Below are 19,554 nucleotides of genomic sequence, written 5' to 3' on the forward strand. Positions count from 1 at the left end.
CATTGTTTGGGTTAAACATGAGCATGTTACAGTCCTGGAGGATTATTAATGTGCACCTCCTCCTGTGCTGCCTTAATATGCACATTCAGCACATCCAATGCATCAAAACATTGTTTTCTAGTTGGAGCCGCGCCTCGTTTTCAAACTGTATGGTTTGACTAAAATGAACAATGACAGCAATATAGTCCACGATGAGCAGCGCTAACATCAACCTGCGTAGTTGTCCCTCCATTGTGACATTAGAAAGTGTTTATCTTGCAAGTGTACTCTTCTTCAACGTTTTGTTTACTTCCTGGATTTTTCCCGCATGGAAATTCTGACCAATCAAGAGCAGCTTTCTCACGCAAGGCATCTGATCTAGTCCGCTTGTAAATGCTGCCGTGAGAACACGAACCAACTCTTTGTAACAAAATTATTTCCTGATTTGGACCAAAGCAAGACAACTCTCTGTCTGAAAGCACCCTAGCATGTACATGGCACTAGCTACTTCTTGGCTTGTAACGTTAGCTTCGTGGCTATGTTTCATCTCTTCAGCCTGACTTTCTGAGCTGACTGAAGTTGATCGTTAAATCATTATTGGATTAAAAGCCCTTTCTAGCTCCCTATTTTCCTTTTCCTTTATTTTCTTGCCTCTTAATTGATGTGCAGGTCCTGCCATAGCAAAGAAATTCACTCCAACATCAGCTAATAGTTAGTTTAGATAAGAAAATTTCTCAGGTCATGTGGTCGGCTGCCCATATTGTTTTTCTTGCAATGATTGCGTAACCTACTCAAACCATTTTCAGGACAGATGCTTTTTATTATGAAACAAGCTGAAAAATAAAGCCAACAAGCGAGTGCCAAAAACTGCAGTTCCTCAAATGGCCACTTGAGGCTGACTCCAGAAGTGAGTCAATCCCCATAGATTTTCATGTTAAAAATGCCCAACTTTAAAGCAGAAATAAACATGTTTACAGCCTGGTACAAAACAGTTTGGTCTCAACAACTGTACGGGGGGTTGAACTTTTATTTAACTCACCAGTTTAAATGTTATTACGGCTTAAAGTTACGCATAATTAAGGGTGTGGCCGCTTTGAGTTACAGGCTGTCTGCGAGGCATCACCACAGTCTATGCGTCAGTCCAAATGTGGTCACTTTGGGTCAATTCTAGCTCCAAAAAATCCAAGATGGAAAAAATACCAAACTTCAAGCTTCAAAATGGGAGTCCACAAACCAGTGGGTGACATCACCATAGCTACATCCATTATTTTATATGTTATATGGTACTAAAAATTACAAACATTTAGACTGAAGCTCTGAATTCTTTTGCATGACTGTCTCTTTCATATTTCCTGGTTCTTATAATGTGGACATATTGATGTGGGACCTTTTTTGAGCTATAAATGGCCTCTTTATGGACTGTATTTTATATTTATGTTGACTTTAATAGCTTTGAATCATCTGATATACAGTACACTATATAAATAAATCTACAGATTACTGCCTTTTTTCTTTAAGAGGGCAATAAGTAACTAAATGTTGATCCATAAAACTGCATTGGAGTTATGAATCCACTTACTTTGATGTTAACATGTGAGCGTACACCTCATTAATTAATTCTGTATTTGCAAATAAACCTAAAAAGGAACAAGAAGTCCTCCCTCACTTCAAATAGAAATGAATGCCACAGTTCTCTGTCTTCAATTACAGAGCGTGTCATCAAGAGGCTCTTTAGAGCGCTCCGGAGTTCTTGTTTTTGTTCACTTGTTATTTTCTGTTTCTATTTTCCACACTTGACTGGAGCGAGGCGTTTGCTCTGCTGCTCGTAATTCACATCCCACCCCTTCCCGTACGCTCTCCGCTGTTACTCCAACCCCCGTGGCCTGTCTGTCAACCCTTGTTCCCATGGCAATTAGTTAGAAACCTTGGCCAATTATGTGCCGCTCTTGAACACACACCTAACAAACTGCTCGGAGCGACGATGTGCCACCACTCTCTGGGACCTGCCTCAATGGCTGGGGGAGATTTGTGTGATGGGTTAATAGTGGGATAGTAAAAGTGCTGCGGAGGCGACATTGTTGAGTTCATGTTGGTTTATAGTGCGCTCTGACCCTATTGAATGTTTTATAGTGATGGGTGTCTATCTACATAGCCAGCTGAATGGGACAAGGGCCGCAGAAAGAGGGCCCGACAACAGAGCCATAAAAGCCTGGTGCAGACTTTAAGGCCTGCTGCTGAAAGGACAGGCGTACGGAGCGAGCTCAGAATGAAATGTCACAGTGATTCACTGATTCACAGCCAGGCGGGACGAGAAAGCCGAAGGCCGTGCTGCACAACCTGTTACATACTTTGCCAGGCGAAGCAACAGAGATTGAGTGTCTCTCTATTCTGTGTGTAGGTGACGCGTCCCCTCAAGAATGCGGTTCTCTTCCTCTCGCCGTTCGCTTCAATTTCCCCTCTGGTTGCTTACTTCACTCACACAGCCGAGGAGCTGTCGCTTGAGGAATCTGGAAAACACCAGCGGGGAATGAGAGGAATTTCTGCTTTTCGTTTTCCCTTAACCACCCCCTCACCCCTTGCTCTCTTTACTTTGGACGCCTCTGCACAGCCGGGCTCTTGAGTTTTCTCTTGTTTCTGAATGCAGCCCAACAATAACAACCTCTCATAAACAATGGGGCTTGTTGATTGGGGGGTTTGAGAAGGAAAGTGGCCGCTGCTGGCCCGTGCAGTCGGTTTCGCTGGCAGCAGGCCTCACGAATGTCCGAAAGTACAGGCTGCATCGGGGACTGTGAAAGATTTAAGGGAAACTTTAAAAATGCACCATCTCTGAAGGACCATAAACACATGCTTTAGTTCTTTCTTAATCTATCTTTCCTCCAAGAGGACTTTGATGGACCAAGCTCTGAAAGGGGATGCTGGTCAATGTCAGGAAACCACAAAAGTACAGGGGAAAAAAAATTGGAGCTCTCTGCTTTTACAGCACCCATGGACTCGTAAAGGGAGTCTGGATCACATCGAGTATGATTCTGAACAAGACGACCACGGAGCTCTGCCCCCGTCTTTTTCAGCCTATGGGCAAAACCCAGCCGGAGTCACATGCCACTTTACACAGCGGGGCAACAGTTAAACCCTGTGTCTCTCCGTGACAGAAAAATGATAATGCAGAGTGATGTGTCCTGGAATAACTCTGTCTCTACTATTTCCATTTTGGAAGATGATACTGCACATTACTGGACATTATCCCTCATCTGCTGAACCGTTTTTATGACTCTTATATCAACTAAATCAAAATAAAATGTCAAAAGAGATTCTTGTGAATAGGATGGGTAAACAAACCACTGTATTTTATTATAATTTCCTGCAGGCTGCATACCAAGGCAAGGATTTTGGAAATAAGAAAGTTTTTCCAAAATATCTAAGATGCACAAACAAAACATTTCACAGTCCAGAGCCTTTTGTGGCCACAGATAAGGTAGGAGCTCCCCCTAGTGGACAAAAAAGAACTAGCACCAGCTCATCCAGGGTCCAGAGTGTCTACTCTTATGTCATAAATGTTTGTTTTTATGTACTAATATCAAATAATAACTGACAACCAACTTTTTATCATGAAATACTTAACAAAGTGATTCAAGAATTAATTTTAAACTTTTAAAATCACATCAAAGCACTGATAACACATCCATTTAAATGGGAAATAATGTAAGATAATGGGATGTGTCACACACCTATAATTCCCATGCGCGAACAGCAACAGAAAGGTTTTTTTTAAAAAATTACATTAAATTAAATTAGTTTTTTAGGCAGAGTTTGCCTCTTTATTAGGAAATGGGTGTGCACAACATACTGATAAAGTCAATTCAAAATGAATTCATAACTTTTGGTATAGGCCCAGTTGAATACTGTAATAATAATGTGTGGTAATCACAAAATCCCATGGCACACCTGGTTTACAAGTATCAGATACTTAAATTTAATGCGTTTATTTAACCTTTTCAAGATCATTTTAAACCAAATTCAAGACTATTTTTTTTTGGATAACGCATCTCTTTCATAGTGAAGCGTTGCAGATAATTATAAAGAGAAGTCTGTGGTGCCACGCAGAGGCAGGTTTTATGTAAGAATATGGTTATTAGACTGAGTTGTGTTAAAGCTACATTAAACCAAAAGGTAAGTGCACGTTTAATGATTTGTAACATCAGAAATGTGGACTTAAACACAGAAGAGCTTGACTCATTTTGACAAAAAAAAATTGATAAGATGGATAAATCTCATTCTTGAGAACTGTGGCAAAACCTTATTTTTGGGGACTATTTACGTTTATTTATTGTATTTATGATTGTTGGATTAATGCTTGATTTCTCTACTTATAAAACTGTATATTGATACTTGATTTAATGCATGCTTTTTTTCTATTTACAGACAATTAGACCAGATTGAGGAGGAACAAAGGCAGGACACTCCCTTCTCCCCTTGCACTACCTTCCCCTTGATGTAGAGAGATATCATTGAATTAAACTGTCTGTTATGGGGTGTGGATATTGCGATTATTAAATCCAAGAAGCAATTCAGCCCTCTTGTGTGTGGTGTATCTGCTTATTTGCAATCAACCTAACTTTGGGGGTTTTTGGGGGGTTTATTCTTCAATTAAGGTGGGAAAATAAGTTTTAAAAGATCAAAGTCTGGACTATTAAACCTTGTAACTGGCCAACCTCCCGAAGATTTAATTTTTTCTTAAATACCATAAATTATGGATGTCAGAGGTTCGATCTGACGGAGGTGATGTCTTACAGAATTGACAAAAAATTAGATATATTTATTCATTTCACTGCAGCTGTAGTGAGGAGCCCATTTATTTTTCATACCTGCGAAAAGTTCTCTTAATGCTCATCAAAATACTCATTTTCAAACCATAATTTGTATTTAGTTTTGATTTAGAGGGGCTGTGAAGTCGACATGTCATGTTAAGGAGACACACCCAATATCAATATTATTTAATGAATTAATTAAAAAATAGAAAGCTTACCAGTACTTGAGCAGCATTTACACCTTTTTGGAAACCAGGAAGTGAGATAGGAGTCTCTAGGATGTAGCGAACACCTTATATGCCTGATAAAATAAGGTTATCGCAGAGTTTAAAAATATCAGGGACACATCTTCAAAGGGCTAAAAGTTTCACACAAAAAAATATTTTTTAACAAAGATGTCTACAGCAGTACAGCAGGGCAAGTTTAAAGTTTAAAATAACAAAAGCAGATCAAAAATATTTTAGAAATCATATTTATTTCATGTAAATAAATCCTTTAAAAATAATGTTTCACACCCAAAACATTTTTAGTGTGTTGATAAGTTAAAATTTTGAAGGTTTTTCTCAGCAGGACATGAAAGAATGTGATAAATGAAATTAAATAAAATGTTTGTGGCGATTAAGACCTCACAAATTCAAATGTACCACAATTGCATGTCTTTTAAAGCCTAATATTTATAAAACTGAGGACATTGTGACACTTTTTAAGGACCTGCAGAAACCTCATCTTGGACGTTTAAAACCTGGGTCTTCAACAGGGGGTCAGCGACCCCTAGAGGGTCCTCAAAGTTACTGCAGGAACATTGACTGACTGAAAGACACATTAACATGGATCCAAGATATTATAAGCAAAGATTCATGCTAATTGTTACCCATGATTCCTTGTGCAATCATATTAGCTGATAATATCATATAATCTACATAGTGAGGGGTCCCTGCTCCATCTCTCTTTCAGCTAAAAAAAAAGAGACCCCTGATTTATAAGATAAGTGAATTGTAGTAGAAAGTAAACATGACGCTACTTGTCTCATGTCTGTCACCCTCTGTGTAGATTACTTTGTTTCACATCACCATACCCATCAAAGCAAAACTGATATTAACAAGCCATTTAGAGATTTTTTTTTTTTAGATGAATGAGCTTTACACTTTATTTTTAAGATTTAAGGAAACGCTTAACAACCAAAAAACAAACACACTCTGGAAAACATTCACTCACGCGCACACCAAGCACTCATCAAACAGGCGCTCTCTGATAGAAGTCCTCATCAGTGTCAGTGGGATCAGTGGAGCAGTCGCTGGTCGTCATTTGCCTGCAGGCTTGAATGGATCCGACCATATCTTCACACCTGCAGATTAACAAAATAAACAGTGTGAACATGTGTGTAGCAGCAACATTACACCACTGACACCTCTCACATCTAAAGACAATGTGCGCTTTGAAGTCACACACGATAATACTTTGCAAAGACTGAGTCATTATCTTTAAGACCACAGCTAGATTCCCTTTAAGATTATTCATCCTCCTTATCCTGGTGTAAATATTACAGCAAACTACCATCAAGAAATACGACATATTATTAATTCCTTACGTGTCTATAAAAACACATAACTCACATAAGAAAAACAAGACAAGAGGCGTCATATGTTGACAGTATTTTTGCCAATTCGGCGTCTGTATTTGTGTAAAAACTTTTCCATTTTGTCATCTCAACTCGTGACCACCCTCTGTTGGTTAGCTGTGCTATTTCAGTGGGAGGAGACCGTGGAAATAAGAAGATAACTGTTTCATAAATTAGGATTTGTCACTGAAATTAGTGCTGGTTGGTGGCTCAGATACATGAAGAATTAAAACTCTTGTCTGCTCCACAACCCCATGGACTTCATGAACTTAAATATTTGCACGAGCCAAGACTAAAAAATGTTGTTGTTTTTTCTAACTGCGATAGACAATAAATAAAACGGAAACAGAACTGTGTTGAGCCGGTCCATGCGTGTATGACAGATGTGTGTATGAGAAGTCTTTGCAAAATACATAAAATCCCATTAAAGTCCAATATCTTCTGACTGATTGCAAAAACAAAAAAGGATGATAACCCCAGCATGCTGTCTCACATTCATCTACAACATTTCAGTCTACACAACCTTCAGCAGGTATAATACACCTGTTCATACATAAATGTACTCTGTGCTCTTACCGACAGGTTGAACATCCGCCTGGTTGACTCCTGCCCGATTCGACTTTTGGACACTTCCTAGCAAAGAGAGAAAAGTACAGTATTCTCAGAAGAAGATTGTGGTGGTCAACATCAATGTCAGGAACAAGAGTTTCACACTGCAGCTTTGTCTCTCTCCTGTGTCTGCGGAGCTGTCAGTAACACTGGAAGACATTTATCCACGATCTGCTGTATATCCTGACTACAGCTTTCCATCTGAGCTGGCCACAACTATAAAGACTGTCTAATAAGTAGTGGTGGAAGACCATAAAATCACTTATGGTCATGTTTTCTAACGTTTGTTAAAAGCCGAGCAGCTGCGTTTTGCACTAGCTGAAGCCGTGAGATGTCTTTTTGGCTCAACGCTGAATACAGTGAGCTGCAGTAATTTAACCGTGAAGAAATTAAAGCATGGATGACCTTCTCAAGATCGTGCAGAGAGAGAAAGGATCTGACAGAAAGAGGACTGGACAATGCTTGTAATTTGTTTTTCCAAAGGAGAGGTCACTGTGAAACACCACAGCAAGGTTTGGCTGCAGGTTTGACAGTTGCATTTATCTTATTTTCTATGATCTTACATGTTTATTGTGCTTACTTATAACAGCAACTGTAACGTATGCCAATTTTCCCCTGGAGATTACTTAGTTACTTTCCACCACTGCCAATAAATAGCTGTTTAAAACACACAGTGAAACCACTACTATTTAGCTGGATGAATTTTCGTGGCATCACTCTGTCTTTCAGTATTAGTTGGGCTAACTAACTTACATGTTTAAGGTTTGAGAATAATAGAAAGAAAACATCACTGCAGTTAGAAACTCCTATTTCTGGCTTGCAAGTTTAAGTGAACACTTTTAACTCCAGCTACATTTAGCTGTATAGTTTATATAACATTAAATTTATGTTTATTCTCGTTTATTATTATTCGTTGTGTGTTTTGGGAAGATAGACCCCAATATAATATGTTAAATGAATGAGAAAACACTGAGAAAGTGCCATGAAACATGTTAGCTAACTAGCATGCTAGCTAAAACAACCTATTAGCCAATTAGCTATCGCTAGCTAGATAAAGCTAATTATTCGCCAGGTAAATCAACATTGAGCTGAGCTGTAACGCTGCCTGCGAAGAATTAAGAACAATGCTAAAGCCTTTACACGCAGAAACATATTAAATGTCATTATTAAACTGTCTTTATGTGTAAATGAAAGTTTAATAAAAGCCGTTAGCTACTTACTGTACTCATCTTTGTGCGCGAGCGGGTAGAAGAATATGGGGTAAAACGCGGCGGCAACGGCCGTTACAAATCCTCCAAATATCAACGCTATTCTTTTATTTTTAGACATTTTAATGTTGGATGAGGTGAAGCACCCTCACCTCCAAGTGTTCGCAGTGTTTACATTTAATGTTTCCGGTTTAAAGGTCACCGACAAACACGCGTTAGTTAAAAAGTGGCTAGTTTGGTTCTTCAGGGCTTCCGTAGCGGAGTCGTCAGTCACATGCTGCAGCACAACAATAATAAGGAAGTCTGTGTGAAGACTGGAGAAGTTACTGATCGTTTGTCTCGTTTTATGAGATATAAAATGAGACTTTTAGTGGTTTTTGTGCTTTTTCTTTGCTGCTGTTGCTCAGCAGGAAGAAACGAGACCATTCAAACGTTTGTTATTCCTCACAGTCACATGGATGTTGGCTGGGTGTACACTATTCAGGTAGGTTTCTGTCACCATAATCTCTTTATAAAGTGTTAAACCTGACAAGAACATAGTGCACAGCCTCTCTTAAACCGTGAAAAAGTATAAGGCAGGTGTTAAAGACCTTGCTGTGTAGTATAACTACCTTGTGACATTAAACTATCTTCCACAATCTCACCCTGGAAGCAGAGTTTGGCTGTTCCTCACCCAGTTTTAAGCCTCCTACACAGCTGTTTCAACCCACATGTGACATTGATGATCATCAGCAGCTGTTTGGTATAATTGGTTAATCATACACCTGACTATGATCTTACAAAATCGTTGACTTTGTGGAAATTACTGTTGTGGAAATGGCATTTTGTCACATTTTTTGTCTCATATGTTGCCTTGCTAATGTCTCGCCTAATTTAGCATTAAATATGCACAAAATACACAACATAAAATTCAGGGAAAGCTGTCTGAGCATTAAGCTTGTTTACAGCAGTGTGCTGAGTTCACATTCAGTGGGCTAGAAGGATACAAATATATAATAGCAACTGCAATAAGGTGATGAAAAAGTCCATAAAAACAAATAAGAGGCAGCAATGTCTGTCAAGAATTATTAACAGCATTAAAAAAAAACAGACTTAATAGTTTTTTTTACACACCAACTCAAAGTGGTCTTCACGGGATCAAAAAAAAAAAAATTAAGCATGGCTGAATGAACAAAATCGACAACAAAGAAAATATAGCCAAAAACCACACATAAAAGGCCACTCATTCATTTTTCTTTGTTCCTTTTGGTGTCAAATTAAGCGTGATAAATATAAAGAATCACCCATATATGAGTAGTAGCGGAATATACTTTTAATTAAATACGTATGTTTAAGTACAAACTCGAGGTACTTGAGTGTTTCCATTTTGTGCAGCTTTCTATTTCAACTTTATGACATCTCAGAGGCAAATGCTGTACTTCTTACTCCACTACGTTTGTCTGACCGCTTAAGTTACTTTGAAGATTCATTTTCTTATACCTTTTTTATCCAGGGAAAACCATGTGTTGATGTTACATGTTTGTGTCAGACTGAAGGATGCAGTGTTCCTTTATGTGTGGGGAAAATTCTACTGCTTCTTAAGCCAAATAAACTCTTTAAAAACCCTGTTGGATCAGCTGAAAAATGCATCGTCACAAAGCTAAAAACAGGGCTGTTTTCTTGACAGCACGAAAAGATGACTCTTTTAGAGATATCACAGCACCGCCACTCTACATCTACAGCAGTGAAACAAAGTGTAGTGGAGTATTTTTACAGTGTGGTGTTCGTACTTTTACTCACGTCAGGGATCTGGATACGTCTTCCACCACTGCTCATGAGTGTGCATCTTCCCACAGGAGAGTATGCACGCCTATGCAGCCAATGTGTACACCAGCGTGACTGAGGAGCTGTCGAAGGCTGGAGGCCGCAGGTTCATCGCTGTGGAGCAGGAGTTCTTCCGGCTGTGGTGGGACACTGTGGCCACGGACTCACATAAGAAACAAGTAAGGAAACAAGATGGCTTAATACTCTGTCTGTACTGACATGAAATAGTCTCAATTCTCTCAACAGGATACTCTGGATTCATACTTTCATAAAGTTTAATCAGTGAAAAAATTGTTGGAGTGACCCTTTAAATACTCAGTGAATATTTAACATGCTTGGTTGGCTCTCCAGGTACGACATCTTGTAAAAGAGGGTCGACTTGAGTTCATCATCGGGGGCCAAGTGATGCACGACGAGGCTGTAACTGATCTAGACGATGAGATACTACAAATGACAGGTAGCCCAACACATGTCCACCCTCTGTAAACGTCAGTTTGAGAGAAGGAGACATGTAATGAACTTTTTTTCAATGTGCTGTTTCAGAGGGACACGGTTTCCTCTACGAGACGTTCGGGGTGCGTCCTCAGTTCTCCTGGCACGTGGATCCATTCGGAGCCTCTGCGACCACGCCGGTGCTCTTTGCCCTGGCTGGGTTCAACGCCCACCTCATCTCCCGCATTGACTATGACCTCAAAGACAGCATGCAGAAAAACAAGGTACAAGTTGGTGCTTCGGTCCAAATACAACTGCCAACAGTGAAGGGATTATTATTTAAAATTCACAGCTTCAGTGTTGAAAACCCAAAGAACACACTTCTTAAACTGCTTTTCTTACATTTTTATCAGATAAGTAAAATGGGGTTAAAAAATTAAATACTTCAATTCATCAAGAATTTTTTCCCATTTTTGGATTCTTCGTCCATTGTGAGAACAACAAGCAAAAAAACGTTTTCTTCACGAATATAATGAAACACAGAGTAAATAATTAATAATCACTTCATTTTTATTTGGGGGTTTTGTATTCCTTTAAAATGGCACCTAATAGTCACAGCAGGTTGTTTATCTTTTCTTTATTACAGAAACTACAGTTTGTGTGGAGAGGTTCTCCCTCTCTAAAAGAGAAGCAGCAGATCTTCACTCACACTATGGACCAGTTCAGCTACTGCACCCCATCCCACCTGCCATTCTCCAACAGGTACTCCATGTTTGGACTCGTTCTTGGTAACAGACAGAAGTGTCTTTACTCGCCATAATTATACTTTACATACTCATAAAATTATTGAAAAGACATAAAAGGAAATCTGTTCTTACGTCTCAGCTCTGGTTTCTACTGGAATGGAGTTGCCTTGTTCCCCGATCCCCCGAAAGACGGAGTTTACCCCAACATGAGCCTACCTGTCACCAAGGAGACGGTGCACGCCTACGCCAAGACGATGGTGGAGAACATAAAGCAGAGGGCTGCATGGTTCAGGACGAAACATGTGCTCTGGCCATGGGTGAGTAAACGGAAACTAAGCATCAGTTTATAAAGCTATTAGTATTAATTTTCTTCAACATACCCTTGTGTCTCTGTGCACTTAACTAGTACATGAACATGTCACTAAAATCCCGCTGCACTCTCCTCGTGTTTCAGGGCTGTGACAAGCAGTTCTACAACTCATCTGTCCAGTTCAACAACATGGACCCTCTGATGACGTACATCAACCAGAACAGCAAAGAGTTTGGGGTGACAGTCCAGTACGCCACTCTGAGTGAATACTTCAAAGCCATCTACCAATCAGGTCTCGCCTGGGAGCTCCGCGGCAGTGAGGATTTTCTACCATATTCCACTGGTGAGAATCTCTTGCCTTGGTGACAGTAGACGTGTAGTTCGGGTAAATGGCCACTGAGTTCCCGTCGTAAGCAGGGTTCGGTCCTGGGATTTTCCCAAGATCTGCATGCAGTCTCCGTCATAGTGCAATTTAGCGATGATAGCACGAGGTGTATCCCCTGGCTTCCTCGCCACAAGACTTCAGTGTGAGTGGTCAACTTTTTCCTCTCCATCTATCTGAAGTGTCTCTCTTAGCAGTTCGGACAATGCCACGGGTGAACTGGAATCCGGTTGTTCTGGTACTCCCACAAGTTGCACATTCCTGCCTCTCATCCGTCCTTCCATGTCCTTACGTTGTCCTTTCAGGTCCTCCATTGCCTTTTTTGAGATAATTCACTGTAGTTTGGAGGGAGACCACTTCGTCTGACCAGATTGAGAGTCCTCCCTCAATGTCCTTCACGCCGCCCTTCCTTTGCTCGATTTTGGATCCTACAGCCGCGGCGTTGTACACAATTTCGGCCTTCACCAACTGCAGTTCACTTTTTAAAGTGTCAAACTCTTCAGTTAGGGCATTCTACAGTTCCTGCCTTATCACCGCCAATATATCGGATCCCAGGGATGAGAGGATGTCCGACTTTATTGCCTCCAGGTCCACGTTTGTAACCTCTGACTTTGCCTTGGTAGCAGGTTGGACGGGTCTACCTGGAGTACTCTGTGCTGAGGCTTCAGGCCTTGTGCTGGAGGAGCTGGTGCACTTGTACTTACGGAGACATGCCGTTATTTATAACAATGATTCTCAACCAGCGTCAGAGTTTATAACTTCCTTGTCATGAATTCAGATAAACAAAATAGGATTACATGCAGTGGATGCCGTTGCAGTGTCTTAATATTCCCAGCCCTGAGAAACACGTCTTACTCCATGTCTTGCTCAACAGCACCCCCACTGGTGAGAAAATCTATCCGAAAACATGATACGAAGCATCACCAGCTTCACATGACAGAACGCAAGGAACACAATTTTTCTGTTGATATCATCTACCGTTACTGATTTATTCCCTAGAATCGCACCAGGCGTGGACGGGGTTTTACGCCTCCAGAAATGTTCTGAAAGGAGTGGCACGACAGGCCAGCTCACAGCTGCACGCAGCGGAGACTCTCTTCACCCGGCACCGAATCAGCTTCCCTGATGGACCTGTAGCGAAAGACTGGGCCCTGGACAAACTGAGGGCGCTTCGCTGGGCTGTCTCAGAGGTAATCTGTCGAAAATATTTGACTCCTTAAAAGGGTAAGTTTGGTATTTTTCAACCTGGACTCTATGTTGCCATGTTTTTGTGTCTGAGTGACTATTCCGAACAACTTCTAAAAGTAACGTCAATTTATGTCTGCTATAAGTGCTTGTTTCTGCCACTGACAGCTGTCGCTCACAGTCAAATACATGATAAAGATTAGAAAAATGAATTAGTACTGTATGTGTTTTTTTAACAGAAAATGTTATTTACTGGTGTGTGTTTTAGGTCCAGCACCATGACGGCATCACTGGCACAGAGTCTCCCAAAGTGGCAGACATGTACCTGCAGCATCTCATGCAGGCCATGATGGGAGTGGAGGAGCTTCTGGCCGCGCTCTTCCTGCTGCCCCACAGCCTACCCAGCATCCTCGGCAGTCACTACCACAGACAAGGTGTTAACATTTTGCAGCTTACTTTAGCATGCTAACATTTGTGCTTTAAGCTAAATGCTAAGAAAAGGAAGTGATACTTTACGCCCTAAATTACCATTTGTAAATCAGTTACTCATCCCTTGTGTTTTCTGCATTTTTGGATTCTTCGTTCACTGTGGAGGCGTGTGAGAAAAGCAAAGTTGTCTTCACGAATTAAGTGTAACACAGGGTGAATACTTGATATACAAATGACCATCTGGGGGGGGAAGTATTCCTTTAAACATATGAGTTACTGTCTAAACAACTGAGTCTTATATTTCCTCCTGCCAGCTGTTCATGAGGCTTTGGAGCAACATGTCATTGTTTACAACCCGTTAGCATGGAACATCACCACTATCGTCAACGTCACTGTAACCTTCCCCTCTGCAGCCGTCTTTGATGATGATGGACAGCCTGTCCCTGCTCAGGTCATTATTGACAACTGACTAACAAATGTGTAAATGTTATGTCTTTAAATAAAAAGTATGTACTGAACTGTGGTTACATGTGGCAGCTACCAGATAGCGTGAAATACAGATGAAATACAAGATGAGAAAATCTATGTAATATACTGAATACTGTCTGTTACAGATCCAGAGGTCAGCACAGTCCAATGTGACCTATGACCTTTTCATCGTGGTGGAACTTGGAGGTCTTCAGCACAGGAAATACCTGATTAAGTTCTCAGACAGGAAATGCTCTCATAGGTCCAAGTGTGGCTCAACTTATGAAGCTAAAGGGGTTTTGTTTGAGCGACGCAACATCCGGGACTCGGCGACAGCAGGGAGGAGGCTCCTGCCTGTTCTGAGTGACTGTTACAAGCTGATGTTCGACCAGGATACAAATCTACTGCACAGCATCACTTACCTGTAAGATTTAAGAGATAATGTTGCACTACATGCAGATATACTTAAGTAATACAGTACAACTCTCTGACCTCTATGTCATGCTTTGCAGTCAAGAAAAAAGAAGAGTAAGGATGACTCAGGACTTCTGGGAGTACCACGCAAACGGGGATGTAAAAACAGGGCCCATCTCTGATAACTACATCTTCAGCGCCAACAGTTCGGCTGTGCGCGCCTACAAGGCTGTGGAAATGGAGATCATCCCCGGGAAGATTGTGACTGAGATCAGGCAGCGCTTCTACAGGTGGGTAACTGATCAGTTGTAGTGCAGTAAAATGAACCATAACTGGCATTTACTCTTTACAATGCATCTTATAGAGAGGAGAGTGATAAAGACTACACCTACTCCATCACCACCCGAGTCCCAGCATGTTTTGGGAGCAGACCACGGTGTCGTAGGCTGGATCAGATGTACTCACTGGGCCCCCTCCATCTCAACACAGAGGTCGTCCTCAGAACCAGCTCCTCCTTGAAGAACAACAGGACCCTGTTTACAGATGACAATGGCTATCAGATGTTGAAAAGGACGTACAGGAAGTTCACTAATAACACTTTAGCAAGAGTAAGTCCCTCAATTTATTCAAAATAATATATGCACACTAGTTTTATAAAAATTCTGTCTCTTTAAACACCCTCTTCTAAAAAAGCCCAGTTTGCTGTGATTGGTCAGCGTTTGCAGGTCTTCCATGTTTTGGCGTCTCTGCACTGCCAGATGACTGTAACAAGGTATCGCGGCGCATATTCGTAGTAGGAATATGATCTGAAATAGGGAATCAGCTGAAAAAATCAGCAACCAAGATGACATGTTTTGCTGATTTTAGCATGTAGCTACATGTAGCAGTGTACTTGCACCCAGGGAATGACTGGAACAGAGTATAGCTACACTATCTACCATGAAATATCACCAGTAAAAGCTTCTAAACCAAAATCTTCACAACTGGGCATGTTCTAGACGGAATATGACCAGAAATTGGGAAAACATGAACAACACTAGCTACCAAGATTAGCTGTTTCCCGTACATTAGCATGTAGCTGCAAGTAGCAGTGGACTTGCAGCCAGACAATGACTGTAATGGAGTAAACCAGCCATTTTTTCTGTGGAATATCATTAATAAAAGCGTCTAAACCAAAATATTTACACCCAGACATGTTCCTGCACGAATGTGGTCCAAAATTGGGGAAATATTAACAACACTGGCATCCAAGATTACATGTTCCCTGACAATAGCATGTAGCTACATGTAGCAGTGTACTTGCAGCTTGGAAATAACGATACCGGATTATAGCAGTATTTTCTACTGTGAAAAATCACCAATAAAGCTTTTGAAACAAAATATTCACAATCTAACATGTTCCAGCAGGAAATTGACAACAAAACAGAGAGAAATTAACAACATCAGCAACCAAGACTACATGTTTCCTTGATGTTAGCATGTAGCTACATGTCACATTATATTTGCAGCCGCGAGAATGACTCCAATGGAGTAAAGTGGCACTTTCTATTGTGAGAAATCATCAATTAAAGCTTCTAAACCATAATTTTTACACCTGGACATGTTCCAGCAGGAATGTGATTTGAAATCAGGGAGAAAATAACATCATCTGCAATCAAGATTACGTTTCCCTGATGTTAGCATGTGGCTACATGTTGCAGTGTTTGTAATGTAAACAGCTGAAGTACCATGCCTGAAGCAGATGAACATATAAAGGAATGTGTCATGATCGGATACCAGCAAATCATGTAGTTTTGCTGATGTTAGCATGTAGCTACATGTAGCAATGCACTAGCAAGCAGGGAGTGACTGTAACAGAATATAGCAGCACTTTCTACCATAAAAAAAAATCAATATTCACAACTGGGCATGTTCCAGACAGAATAGGATCGGAAATCGGGGGAAAAATGAACAACATCTGCAACCAGGGTTTCACGTTCCCTGATGTTAGCATGTAGCTACATGTAGCAGTGTACTTGTAGTCCACAGCGGTATTTTTTACTTACAATCTTACTACTTACAATAAAAGCATCAAAACACAACTGGACATGTTTCAGCAGGGATATGATCCAAAATCAGGAGAAATTAATAACATTGTCAGCCAATATTCCCTGCTTCCCTTAGTTAGCACGTAGCTACATGTAGTAGCGTGGGCTATGTAATGTAAACACTTTAAGTAGCTTGTCTGGAGCAGATGACCATTAAAGAAATCTGACAGAAGCTTGTCACAAAAGTACATAAAAACCATGGAAACAGTATTCAGAAGAGTCTGAAGCCTGAGGGTTTTGCTTACTGCGATCATGTTGACATACCTTTACCTCATTATATGAAATTTTGGTCATATACATCCAACACTGTAACATTATGTATATGACAGAATAGAAGGGAAGACATAATAGGCCCAATTTAAATGAGTAGAATAATCTTATTATAATATTCATTTTGCAGAACTACTTCCCCATGGTTCGGGCAGCGTACATTGAGGATGAACTCAGCAGACTGGTGCTGGTCAGCGACAGAGCTCACGGTGTGTCCAGCCAAGCTAATGGACAACTAGAGGTACCTGAAGGCAACACAAATATTTATCAGTCTGTCTCTACCTACACAGAAACACATGTCAACCTCCTGTTTCTCTCCTCCTCAGGTCATGCTTCATCGGCGTCTTTGGAACAACTTACCCTGGAACCTCGGCTACAACCTGACCCTCAACGACAGCACCGTCATACGACCCACCCTGTGGATGATGCTGGGCTCCATCAGTGACACGTCCAAGCTTTACCAGAGGGAGGCAATAGAGCTGCAGCACAGGCCTGTTGTCATGCCCATCGACCAGCCTCGTGAGTGCTCATCTTTTTAAAGGGTTTTTAGGGGTTGAGTTTTTATCAGTTAATTTGTTTCTCTTGCACACTCAGAGAGGCCCTGGCAGAAGAAGGAACCCAGAGGAAGTTCTCCTTTGTGTCCAGTGGTCCTGCCACCCAACCTCCACTTGCTCAGCCTCAGTATCCCTGGATGGAACTACAGCTCTGATCACGATGTTCACCTCAGACACATAAACTCAGGTCGGCCATCAGAAGGTTTTTTAAGTCCTCGCTGACTTTTCTCAGGGGATTAAGTTCTAAAAAAAAAAAAGTTTGTTGTATGATACTCATCTAGGTAAGGACTTGCACTCGGAGCCAGACTACGACCGAGTCCTGTTGAGAATCATGCATCTCTTTGAGGACGGAGAAGACCCCGAGCTTTCAAAGCCAGTCACCATAAACCTGAAGGTGCAACAAAAACCCGTACTGTCTCCATATTAGTGTCATCATGAGGAAAGCCTCGGATTGTGATATTTTTAAAATATAACTTACATCATCTTTTTCTTTTTCATTGGTCATTTCCTGTGTGAACAGGAAGTTCTGCAGGGCTTAGGGGAAGTAAAAGTGCTGGAGGAGCGTTCTCTCACAGGAACCTGGGATGTCGCCCGTCTGCAGAGGTGGAAGTGGAGGACCGCGGACGACTTCGAAACAAGTGGGAAATTCTTGGTTTTGTGCCATTGGCATTTAAATACATTTAAAATAGGGATGTTCCCTGATGACTAATGTCCCTGACGTCTGAACGGAAGTTTAAACTTAGACATGTCGACCAGTCCAAGAGTAAGAAAACTCAATTTAGTCTCTAAGGTTAAACATTGTCTTGTTAGCTTAGTAGCTAACAGAAGCTCGACTAGGAGGACATGAAATTTTAGCACAAATTTGACTGTCTAGTACTGCTGGTTTCGACAAGCAATGGCAACAGTGCTCAATTGACTGGTCACGCACATCCCTGATTTAAACAGTCTTATATAAATATGTACATTTGATGAAATTCTAGTTCTCTCATGTCTGACGTACCTTGTTGTTTGTGTTTTCTTCCTCTCAGGTAACGAAAGGTGTTGCGGTATCAGAGATGAGCCTTTCACTGTGACCATCTCGCCCAAAGAGATCAGGACCTTCTTCGTTCACTTCTCCTCCAGGAACTTTTAGACTGTCTTCTGTGAAGAGAGTCAATATGTAGACATGATATGACAATGCTTTTAAAGGTTTGATTTTTTGCTACACTGATAATTAATGCTCTTTTTGCACTTTACGATAATTATATGAGAAGCACTGATGTGTTGATGAGGTGCGTGTTCTCACTTTGAGTCCCTGTTGACTTGCACTGAATAAAGTGATTATTTTTGTCATGTTTGTTCAAATGTGTGTGTTAAGTGACTTCACAAACACTGGCCAATGACCAACCAACACCACAGCAAAGTTTGTCTGATATTGGGGGTTTGATGAGAAATCCAAACACAATGTAGAATGCAATAGATAGACCAAAGAATATTTTCTACTGTAGAAATAATCTCTATGAAAACTGTTGAAATGTTCACCTCCATGTACTGCATTGCTTTGCTTAGCTTAGCTTATCTTTGCTCAGCTTAGCTTTGCTTAGCTTATCTTATCTTAGTTTAGCATGAAAATCAGAAGCAGGGGAAAACAGGTAACTGGCTTTGTCTGAAATTTAAAAAACATGCCAAATAGTACCTTTAAAGTTCAGTAATTAACTTGTTAGATCTCATTTGTTAATCCAACTCTAAAAGCATAAATTAGTTGTGGTTTCACAGGAAGTTAAGAACCCCAACATGTGCCTTTATGCTAGGCTAAGCTAATCATCTCCTGGCCCTTGTTTAGCTAACTCTCTCAACAGACACAGAGTGGTGTCACTATTCTCAGCTTACTCTCTGCAAGAAAACAAGTGAATGTCTCAAATGTTAAATTCTGTCTCTTCCCTTGTTCAGTGACTACAGAATTTATTGTTTAAACCCAACTGGATCATAGTTTAGTCATAACTTCAGCAGACAGGTTAACAACATTGCAGCCTAGCCTGTTTACTCTGGGTGCATCACTCAAAACGGTCTGTGTTACAACACTTGTGTAGCAGCTCTCCTGCAATGTAAACAATAGTTCCTAGGGGACATATGTAAACAATAGCTCCTACTGTTACATCAAAGGCCAAAGTGTACTGGTTAGAAAGCTAAGCTAGTAAGATCACTAAGGAGGATTAGGGCCATGTCGAAGGAAAAAAAATCTTAGATTTCGAGAATAAGTAAATCTACGACAAGTC

At 40.8% G+C, this 19,554-nt stretch overlaps 2 protein-coding genes across 3 annotated transcripts; one reads left to right on the plus strand and one right to left on the minus strand.

Moving 5' to 3' along the window:
* Positions 1 to 5,240: 5,240 nt before the first annotated feature.
* smim20 (small integral membrane protein 20) lies at positions 5,241 to 8,435 on the minus strand. Its single transcript, XM_049567782.1, has 3 exons — positions 8,232 to 8,435; positions 6,979 to 7,035; positions 5,241 to 6,129 (listed from the first exon to the last, which is right to left on the minus strand). Exons 1-3 carry the CDS (start codon positions 8,338 to 8,340, stop codon positions 6,086 to 6,088), a joined length of 210 nt encoding a protein of 69 aa, XP_049423739.1. The 5' UTR covers positions 8,341 to 8,435; the 3' UTR covers positions 5,241 to 6,085.
* A 33-nt stretch (positions 8,436 to 8,468) lies between these two features.
* Positions 8,469 to 18,636, plus strand: man2b2 (mannosidase, alpha, class 2B, member 2). Of its 2 annotated transcripts, none has more exons than XM_049567778.1 (19): positions 8,469 to 8,703; positions 10,055 to 10,201; positions 10,374 to 10,479; positions 10,566 to 10,738; positions 11,101 to 11,216; positions 11,340 to 11,517; positions 11,655 to 11,853; positions 12,892 to 13,082; positions 13,346 to 13,511; positions 13,821 to 13,957; positions 14,121 to 14,398; positions 14,487 to 14,678; positions 14,753 to 14,996; positions 16,876 to 16,986; positions 17,072 to 17,264; positions 17,340 to 17,486; positions 17,581 to 17,693; positions 17,820 to 17,937; positions 18,328 to 18,636. In XM_049567778.1, the coding sequence occupies exons 1-19, from the start codon at positions 8,494 to 8,496 to the stop codon at positions 18,429 to 18,431; spliced, it is 3,123 nt and encodes a 1,040-aa protein (XP_049423735.1). In that variant the 5' UTR covers positions 8,469 to 8,493; the 3' UTR covers positions 18,432 to 18,636. The 2 variants fall into 2 exon arrangements, with proteins under 2 accessions (XP_049423735.1, XP_049423736.1); XM_049567779.1 differs by having other exon boundaries at positions 8,510 to 8,703; positions 10,004 to 10,201.
* The last annotated feature ends 918 nt before the right edge of the window (positions 18,637 to 19,554 follow it).

This window comes from Epinephelus fuscoguttatus, linkage group LG23 (assembly GCF_011397635.1).
Source record: "Epinephelus fuscoguttatus linkage group LG23, E.fuscoguttatus.final_Chr_v1".
Taxonomy (NCBI): domain Eukaryota; kingdom Metazoa; phylum Chordata; class Actinopteri; order Perciformes; family Serranidae; genus Epinephelus; species Epinephelus fuscoguttatus.